Source organism: Triticum dicoccoides, chromosome 7B, assembly GCF_002162155.2.
Source record: "Triticum dicoccoides isolate Atlit2015 ecotype Zavitan chromosome 7B, WEW_v2.0, whole genome shotgun sequence".
NCBI lineage: Eukaryota > Viridiplantae > Streptophyta > Magnoliopsida > Poales > Poaceae > Triticum > Triticum dicoccoides.
The window spans coordinates 79,782,025-79,792,018 of NC_041393.1; the positions used below are offsets into that span (position 1 = coordinate 79,782,025).

Below are 9,994 nucleotides of genomic sequence, written 5' to 3' on the forward strand. Positions count from 1 at the left end.
CACTTTTTTTGTTATGCAAGAGAGGAGATGCATATACGTGAGCGTGCAAATTTGTTCCCCCAAATGAGTTGGACAATTATCTGTTATGATTTCTTTTTATTGATGATCCACACGTGCTCGTGTTTATCAGCTAAATAGAAAATTTAAAGCAGCACAATGTATTCATATTCCAGATAATCATGCATCATCTTCAATTAAAAAACGAGATATTAATAGGGCGATGTTCTATTGCCATGCAAAACTCCAAGCTCAAACACATCATGGGATGTGAGGCATGAAAAAGACAAACCAACATTGAATATTGCCGAACAACAATGTCACTACTCACTGTTGAATCCGTTTTTCTTTTACAATATCTTTGGTCAAAATGAAAATCGGCATTTTGAGAGAGGTTGACAATTTCTATTTTGGAGCAACGATTTTCTTCTTCTTGTCCTGAGCTCCTCCGATCTCGAATCGCCATGGAATTTTGCACGCCTTTAGAAAACTCGTTCATCTTCAATGTGCGAAATTCTCAGGTTTTTTTTCTTTTGACGTTGCTGTTCATTCGAAGCATCTGTGTCCATGATCAGCTATGGGTTACCGCTAAAACTGAGCCTGACGAGTTGTAGCCAGAGTTCGAAGGCAGAGTAAAACGAATCGTGTGCGTGAGCGGTGAGCCCGTGGTGCGCCTAGCGATATCGCCGCCCATGCGAGCCGGTTCGGTCGGGACGGTGGTGGGGCTTTCGGCTTGGTGATAGGATGAGAGGGTGCTTGGATACGTTTTAGTCCCATGATTAAAAGTAGTGGGACTAAAACTTGCTAGCCTCACCCATGCTTGGATACAAATACTAAATAGACTAAAATGAGTTAATGAGCATTTATTATCCTTCAAACCCTTCAATCCCGAACTCGCATGTGTTAAAGGAGAGGAGTTAAATGAGGAGAGAGAGGACTAATCCACATTTTAGTAGGGTTCCGCTGACTAATTTTTTTTAATCTCAAGACTAGTTCTAGCCTCTCTTTAGTCAGGGATGATTGAAACTTTAGCCTCTAAAAGAGACTAATTTTAGTTAGACTAAAAATAGTCCCTTGAATCCAAGCATGGCCTGAGCCGTTGCACACCCCCGGTTGCCGCCCGGTGATCAGTAGCCACTGGATCAGTGAGCGCCGAGCGCATGGCCGGCCACCTGGTCCACGAGGGCCTGTCATTAGCTTATCATCCGTGTCTCAAAAAAATAATTAGCTTATCATCCACGAAGGTTCAGGTTAGTTCGTGGCAGGCGTAGCGCCGTAATATCCCCGTGCCGTGCACGATACCGGCTGCGTTCCTGCTGGCGACGCCAGCGTTGCATTTTTACCGGGGCCTATCCTATCCAGAAGAGTCGTACAGCATAACCTGGTAGCTGTCTAAATTTTACAGGTGCCGCCCGTGGTACGCATAAGCCAAGGACACGGTGTCCCTGAAGAAGAATTGGACACATGACACTGGCAGCGAACTGGACAACGGCACCACTACGTTTCTGCACTGTCCAGACGATTGAACATACACGGTACACGTACACACTAGTACATTGCATTACACATCAAAACAGCTCTACACAGGGATCATGTTCACGAGTAGTAGTACATCATACGATTACAGCGGCAGAGATCGATCGATATATGGGAAAAGAATCTTCGAGAAAAAGTTGTTCAGATTCAGAGGTTCTGGATGATCTTGAGGGTCTCGCCGATGTGCTTCTCGGGCTGGAACTGGTTGTTGTAGATGTACTGCACCACGCCCTTCTTGTCCAGCACGTAGGTCTGCCTCCCGGGGAGCGTCCCGAAGAGGTCCGACGGCACCCCCCACTCCTTGCGCACCTTGTTCCCCTCGTCGCTCAGCAGCGTGAACGGCAGCCGGTACTTCTTGGCGAACGCCTTGTGCGACGCCGCGTCGTCCCCGCTGATCCCGATCACCTCCGCCCCCGCCTTCTTGTACTTCTCGTACGAGTCCCGGAACGCGCACGCCTACACGTTCAGATTGGATCCAACGGACTGAGAACAATCACTATCACATGCAGATACACAGTTCATCCAAAGAACAATGTCGTAGTTCATCGACCCAACGTGTTGATCTAATATGTGTCACTTTATTACTCTCAAAATCATGCATGTTTCGTACAAATACCCTAACTAGCTAGCTATAGCTACTGCTCGTACATGTAGACGAAGTCGGAGTTGCCGGCCATGGCGTTGATGACCTGGACCGTCAGCACGGCGCCGCCGGCCATGACCACGATGATGAGCACGGCGGTGATGGGGTTCCGCAGCAGCTCGTAGATGGGCTGCACCAGCGCCCACGCGAACCCCGTGCTCACCGTCAGCGCGTACAGCCCGTACCGCCGCATGTTGTCCCAGAACTCCTCCAGCAGCGGCCCCTCCGGCCCCAGCGCCATCGCCGGGCCAGCGTCCACCGACAGCGACAGCGCCAGCGCCACGCCCACCGTGATGCCGCCGATCAGCGCCCACGTCGGCAGCTCGCACGTCCGCCCTCCTCCGTTGCCGACGAGCTCCTCTTCGATGGGCTGCTGCCTCCTCGGCGTCGCTGCTTCGGTGATTTCTTGGGAAGGTATGGTCATGGCAAGGTGCTTTTGTCGCCGTGGAGTGGGGTTAGGGGAGGAGAGGCTAGCTTGGATGGTGGTGGAGCCATGGCGTTTGGAAAGGATGCGAGACCCAAGTGGTGAGCTAGCTCCGGCAGAACCAAGAGGACTGAATGTCTTCTGGCGAATGATCTGATTTGGACGAAATTTGATATATTAACAAGTGCAAATAAATAGAACTATTACTGTATTTAAATCATAATAGATTCTCTGGCTCGATCGAAAATATAAGATCTGCCGCACAAGGAAAAAAAATAGAATGAATAATCTTCTGAGTGAATATCTGTGCGGAGATCATTATTGCACGATGGAGCCAACCGGAGGAGCAAGAGGAATGTAAAGGACGTGAGGAAGTAGGAGGGACCGACCGGCCCGGGGCATGGAGCCAGTGGCTCGTTTGGAGCGTGGCCTCAGGGTCGGGGTGTGTGTTTGTGCTCTCGTTTGTAGGTTAGAGCGAAGGCTACGAAAACCATCGTGGTGTTGTAGGGTGTCGCCTCTACTTGTTGCTTGGGTGATTGATTCATCGACCTGTCTAGTGCGCGGTCTTGGGGCCGTTGTGGATGTCGGATTTAGTTGTAGGGTGTCGGTTTCAGTTGCTCAGATGGCGCATCCGACGGCTCGCCTCGTGCGTGACCTTGGGTTCGGTGTGTGCATAATTACCGACTTTGGCTAATTTCCCTTATTATCCGGTGCATTCTTGTTCTTCTTAATGAAAAGGTAGAGTTCTTGTCGGTTGCTCGAAAAGAAAATTAAGATGGTGACGAAGGGTGGATGGACGATATTGACTCCTCCCGAGGATTAGAAAATGGCCTAATGGGACATTTCAGCGCCATACGCCGCTTAATGCGCTAAAGGAACAGAGCTAGCGGCGACTTATATGAGGACGGTGGAAAAGGAGAGAAAGAGAGGGAGGCGTGAGGTGGAGGGTGGATGGCAGTGGGCAAAGAGGAAGCCGAAGAGCGTAGAAAGGATGGAACCATGCAAAGTGGCAACATCCATGTCTAGTAGGAAGGCAACTGCAATTGCCAAGGAGGTTGCATTGACAATGTGAAGGGTGAAGGAGGCAATAGTTAGGTAGAGAGATGTGGATAATTTGAGGAAGACAGTTTGCTAGCTCACCTCTTGTTTTAGTTTGTGGCATGTGTCTGTTGCCTAGTGGACGATGATGTGGAGACGATTTTTGTGATTTATTGAATGAGCGAGAAATGACTATTTCCAACTTCCAAGTTCATGCCAAGAACATTGAGATTTGTGCAAGTATAAGAGGATGATAAATTCTTAATTGGACGGAAATCAGTATCAACTGAGAAATATCTATTTCTAAGTCGACTGAGCCATAGCCCTAAAAATAATAATGGAGAGTCCAGGTCAGCTACAACTGCCTGTCAACCAAGTCTTTGGGCAGCATTTTCTTACTTGATACTTATTTTTTTCGGGGACACGCCCTTGCAACTTGATAGTGTGATTTAAACTGGACTAGAGCCCCAAATCCGTATTAAGCACTAATAATTATTGGACACGCCCTTTTAAACTTGATAGTGTGATTTACACACTCTGTTTTCTGTAAGGTCTATTATAAAGTTCAAAAGTATTATTCCTTCCGTCCCATAATATAAGAACGTTTTTGATACTAGTGTAGTAGAGAGGGGGAGTACTATTACTATTATTTTTTAAAGTAAAATTTTGACTTCTAAATATTCATAGTCATGCCGACGAATGAAGTGGTAAATAGTCCCATTTTGTAAACTGCTTACTTCGTCGATGGACTGATTAATTGATGGATGCACAAACTGTTGCCAAAGAAAAAAAAAAGCACTGACCTGTTTGGTGCAGCCTGGCGTCTCATCGGCGGGGTAGAAGTAGAGGACGACGGGCTTGCCCTTGAACTTGGAGAGCGATACCGTCTTGCCGTCCTGGTCCTTGAGGGTGAAGTTGGGCGGCACGCTGCCCTTGCTCACCTGCAACCAACCAACCAAGCACCACCAAAACCCAACCCACTTCAGTCACCAGTTCACCCACGCACGAGTTCGCCACCAGCGCGCGAGATAGCTAGCCGGGATGCCGGATGCGTACGCACCTTGCCGCAGACGATGCCCGTGGAGGCCGCGCGGCGGCGCGGCGCTGGCGTGAGGGCGAATGCCGACGCCGGCGCCCTGAGGCCGTGGAACGCGGCCGAGGTGGACGGCCTGCAGAGGCGCGCCTGGGACGACGACGAGGAGGAGGCGCGAGGGGCCAGCAGCACGGACGGCTTGCAGCAGGCCGTGGAGGCGGCGAATGCCATCTTGGCTGGATCGGGGTGAAGGACTCGCCTCAGCCGCTCCTCTGCTTCCTGGTTTCTGTCGAGGAAGCGGAACCTCCTGTGATGGATGGTTGGTTCGTGGCGAGGGGATATCAGGATGAGGTCGGAACGGGGGGTTTTGTGCCCACGTGGCGTAACCTGCTGCCCTTTGTTGTTTGAGTGAACTTTTGTTTGCTTCTTTTTTCACCACCGTCCAAGAGGAACGTGATAATGTAGACATTGATATTTGATGTGATATTAATTACATGCTAAACATGTTGAGCCCTCACCATTGAAGCAATATAGTTCGTTGGATTGACATTGTATGATGGTTGAAATTTGTTGGATCTGCCCCTTGGGTCTTTTTATATTGGTACAAAGATATCATTGTTCATCTACGTTCACGTGACTTTAGGTTGGATCCTTCTGATCCGCGCTACTCTTCATAGGCGACGATTCTTGTTCTGGTGTGCTGATCCCTATGAGGTCTTAGCACGACAACTTTTCAACTTCCTACTACAACAAGTTTTCTCGAGCTCCCACGAGGGAGTGGTGATGACGGCGACTGCCATACCTTGCCTATAGGGGGGGTGGGGCATCGCTAGTGGTCTTCCTTGATGATCCGGATCCATGATAGGCACATCTTCTTTAATCTTATTCAAGTATAAAAGTCGGAGCACACAGATAACAGTGTTGTAGGACATAGCGTTCTTCCCCAGCATTCAATCAAATACCATCCTCGTCGCCTTGACCACTCCGCACTTGCAGTAGACATCATGGATGTCCGCGAAGATATTTACGAGCTCATCAAAAGCCACCACGGACCGCAAAAGCGTGTATCTCGCGGCATGTCTCAAGCGTCTGGGATCAATGTGGGTGGGCAACACGGACACGAGCATGACACAGTTAGGATGCACCCCATCCTAATCCTGCATCCGAACAACTATCTCCATGGCAACCCCAACGAGGCCATTTCTCGTGTATCCAGGAACGAGTGCGTTCTAGCTGATGCAATCTCACACATGCATATTGTCGAACACCCTGCATGTGTTGCCAGCCCAACGACACTTGGCGCACCTATTGGCTAGCCGCCAACGCTGTCGCCATGAGCTGGGCATGGACGACATGGCCCGTGGCGAGTTTCGCGTGTGCTGCGTGGAGCTTGAGGAGCAAGGTGAATGTACAAAGGGCATGGATGTGGAGCAAGACATGACGGTGAATGCGGGGAGCACACGACCTTGGACCTCAGGAGCGCGCGATGGTTGGAGGTGGCCTGTCTGCCACCGGGAGGAGACGATAACATGATCGAGCACAACTTCTTCTTCTTTTACCTTTATACCGCGTTATCGTTTCACAACCTTTTCTTTCCAGATAAACTAAAACTTGCGCTGGATGCTTTAATGCATTGATAGATAAAGAAAAATGTTTTGCACAAATCTTGGACCAGACACCCCAAAATGCAACTCCACACGTTTAATAAGTAACCACCCGGAGAAGTGCAACAAGGCTTGATCATATCAAGCAAGATGTCTCTTTTGGACTACACATTCGTTATTGAAGCTACATTGCACGTAGCTCCATGTGTTTTTCCTATATCGCTACATTTCTTCATGATCTGGGAACTGTAATGTTCCATGATGGAGAGCAGAGGACGGCATGGCGTCGAAGAACCGCTCGTCTGTATAAGTTCTTCTGGTTTGGACCGGAGTGTTTCATTCCTGGTGTCTCCTATTCTCAAGCTTAGCTTGTCTTTCCTTTTCTGTTTCATCTTTCTTGCATTTTTGCTATATATTGAAGGATGTCACAGAAAATTTGTTATGTGGTGAAACTTAAGGACTCGCGAAACATGAAGGGAACCACTCACCCTTAGGTTGTGTATACATATATGATATATCCATGTATATGAGTTGTAAGACATATAAGGTGGTTGGTGATTGTATTTATCACCCATACATTTTTGAGATTTTTTAAAGCTACATAACCAATGCGACGCTTTTATATATCAAGGGCAAGGGACACATTCTCTTTTAAGCTGCAGTCAAGGTGGTTGGATGGAACATGTGCAAACTAGTTTGTTGTTGCCAACTTATAAATTTAGATTAAAAAAATTTAACACAACTATTCAGGTCCTCTACATCCTTAGACACTCGACTACATCAATGTGCAAACATGCTACCTCAACATACAACTATGCACAAAAATTATCCACCACAACATACACCATACATAGTAAGATGGTTTGAATTCTATTACGGTAAAATTCAAAAACATTTTACAACCATTTAATAATTAACTATAATGAATCATATGTATTTTTTAGCTTCATTCAATTGTTAATCTAAATATTCATGTGCTATATAGCTGTGTCTTAGTGAATCACATTACAACCGATTCCAGCACCAATGGCGCAATCTAGTTTATAAAATCGATTCCAGTTGCAAGCATCGAGACTGCATTGATCCCTAAACAAAGGACTGCATTGGTCCTTATATAACTTGGTAGTACAAATTTAGGGACTAGCTATATGTAAGTCATCTGAAATTTATTTTGGATAAGTTTGATCAATTGGAGAGATCTGACTCGGTTGCTTTGAATATTTCAGGAGATCATAGTTAAAGAAAAAAGGGGAACCTGGAAGTTGTGGTTGTTATAGGCCGAGCAATCTTGATATGCCAAGGGACACAAACGAGGAGATGGTTGTCAAGCTGAAGTGCATACCATACCTAGGATGTTGCATCTGTTTAGCATGTGACCTTCATCATTGCACGCCGATGCCTTGTTGATGGCAGCATTCATTTAGATATGTAGTTTGGCTCATATTATATGTGAAAGAATTCAAAGTGCTTCCTGGGAGATTTTTTTTTTAGAAAAGGAGGCCAGCCTGGGAGATATGTAGACTACAAATGTTTCAAATTGTGCTTTGTTTCTCTGTTGGGTGTTTCCTGGTGGTGTCGATGAGCTAGTGTTTAAATTGATGTCATTTGCTCCTTGTTTATTTATGTGTTGTCGCCAACCAACCATGGGCGGGAAATCATGGTTTACTTATCTGTTGTAATGATGTGTTTAGTGGATGGAAATTGAGATGCATGGTGATATTGTTGTGTAGATAAAATGGAGTGGTTGAGATGCCTGCCTGCTGGCTGGTGTTATTCAACTCCTGAACTAGTGTCGCAATTATTGTCGATGAAACCTTTAGCGATTATTTTTCCTGTTTGCCTCGAGATATAGATTGGATTGACCTCATGCGTATATTCATGTTGTTGAACTCACGCGTATATTCTCCTTGTATAATTTATTGGTTGCAAGCTCCTTTTGTTAGTATCAATATTTGCGAAAGAAGAGAATGTTGACATACAAAAGAAATAGCAACAATCATCACATCTAGTTGGGTGCTATACAAACCTTTCACCAGCATGGATATTGCATGTTGGTAACTCAGTTTGCTCCATGTTTCTAGGCACAATAATTGTATGTAGATGGTGATTATGCACACTGCAAGCACGCATAGATCCAAACCAAAATGCCGCCCCTAGCCTTTCGGCGTATATGCGTCGATGTGTATTTCTAACAAAGTCGTGCCAATCAGGTACAGTAGCGGACTTGTATCTAGAAAAGTTGTGTCAGCAGTGTGTACATGCATGAATGTGTTCTAGAAAAGTACCGTCATTGGTGAAGAAATGATGTAGCACGTAGGAGCCAAAAGTAACACGAATTAGTCAGTAGCAGGCAACCCATCCAGCGGAGAAGAGCCACCACACAAAGGGTGGAATGGCGTATGGGAGTTTAGTCCTATAGTGCCGCGCTTACTATTTCTTGCATTAAGTTTTTTTTTTGAGCAGAAAATGTATCCTTTATTCAACGTTCAAAAACATAGGGATACAAATGATGTCGGGCAAATCAGTAAGCCACACGTGGCGCCCGGGTGGGAGAGAAGCAGCCGCCTTAGCTAAGGCATGGGCTTCCTCATTATGTTTCCTATTCTCATGCACAAACTGAATGTCTTGGATAGAGCGTCTTCTATGCTTGATCTCCTCTAAGAGAGCGAAATAACGGCAAGGGGCACCATTATGGATATTTGAAATCACCTCGAGGCAGTCCGATGCAACACACACGGAGTGAACATGAAGATCCGCAGCAAGAGCAAGAGCTTCGTTACACGCCTGGGCTTCTAGTATAGTTGGATCAAGCAACCCTTCGAAGATAACTGCGGAGGCACCAAGGAACAGGCCCTGCCTATCCCTGCATATCACCGCCGAAGCGCCACGATCTCCAATTTTGGAGAGGCCACCATCAACGTTCATCTTGACGTCGTGCTCCCGTGGCGGAAGCCAGGCCGACTGTATTTCCTGGTCTCGCATCAATTCTTCCCGGTACCTTACATGCACGTCCCCGACCCTTACATGCAGGTCCCTTGGTTTTGCAAGACGGTCCCTGGGCCGCTCCTGCACGTCGGGGATCATCTCCAGATCCGACAGGAATTTCTCAATGAAGGAATGCGTACTTAGCAGACTTTGGAACTGATCATCATGGATTGCTCGGCGTCTTGCCCACCAAATGGCCCACATTGTGACTAGAACGCGCGCAAGTTCCATCGGGGAAGGGTGTCAACAAGCCACAGCATCCACAATTTTGCATCGTCAGTCCGGTTCGAGACAATGGTTTCCGTGAGATCCTCATCAGCTAGTGCCCAAACGCACCTGGCCATCTTGCAATCAAAGAGAGAGTGACGCCACGTATCCACTGCAACCTTGCACAAGGTGCATTCAGATGTTTCAGCCATGCTTCTATTCTTGCGGACTTCTCCCGTTGGGATGGAAGTTTTTGCCAGTCTCCATGCGAAGATTCGAACTTTGGACGGGACCGAGGCTCCCCACAACTTTGTCCAAGATCGGCTATCAGAATCACATCGCGAGTGACCATCATTGTGCTCTAGCCAGTCCGTCCGTTATTGTTTCGTAGCAGTCAAGAGTCTGTATGCAGACCGTACTGTAAAGACACCCCTCTTCTCATAATGCCAAGACCAGAAATCCTCGCGGACTCTTGAGCTTAAAGGGATGTTAAGAATTGCTTCGACATCCATGGGGTATAGGTGCTG

The 9,994-nt window shown here is 47.1% G+C and overlaps 1 protein-coding gene across 2 annotated transcripts; it reads right to left on the reverse strand.

Moving 5' to 3' along the window:
• Window positions 1–1,475: 1,475 nt before the first annotated feature.
• Window positions 1,476–5,020, reverse strand: LOC119336452 (peroxiredoxin Q, chloroplastic-like). 2 transcript variants are annotated; one of them, XM_037608487.1, is made up of 3 exons: window positions 4,699–5,006; window positions 4,442–4,579; window positions 1,476–1,989 (listed from the first exon to the last, which is right to left on the reverse strand). In XM_037608487.1, the coding sequence occupies exons 1-3, from the start codon at window positions 4,900–4,902 to the stop codon at window positions 1,681–1,683; spliced, it is 651 nt and encodes a 216-aa protein (XP_037464384.1). In that variant the 5' UTR covers window positions 4,903–5,006; the 3' UTR covers window positions 1,476–1,680. The 2 variants fall into 2 exon arrangements, with proteins under 2 accessions (XP_037464384.1, XP_037464383.1); XM_037608486.1 differs by lacking the exon at window positions 1,476–1,989 and adding an exon at window positions 2,072–2,753 and having other exon boundaries at window positions 4,699–5,020.
• Window positions 5,021–9,994: the final 4,974 nt, after the last annotated feature.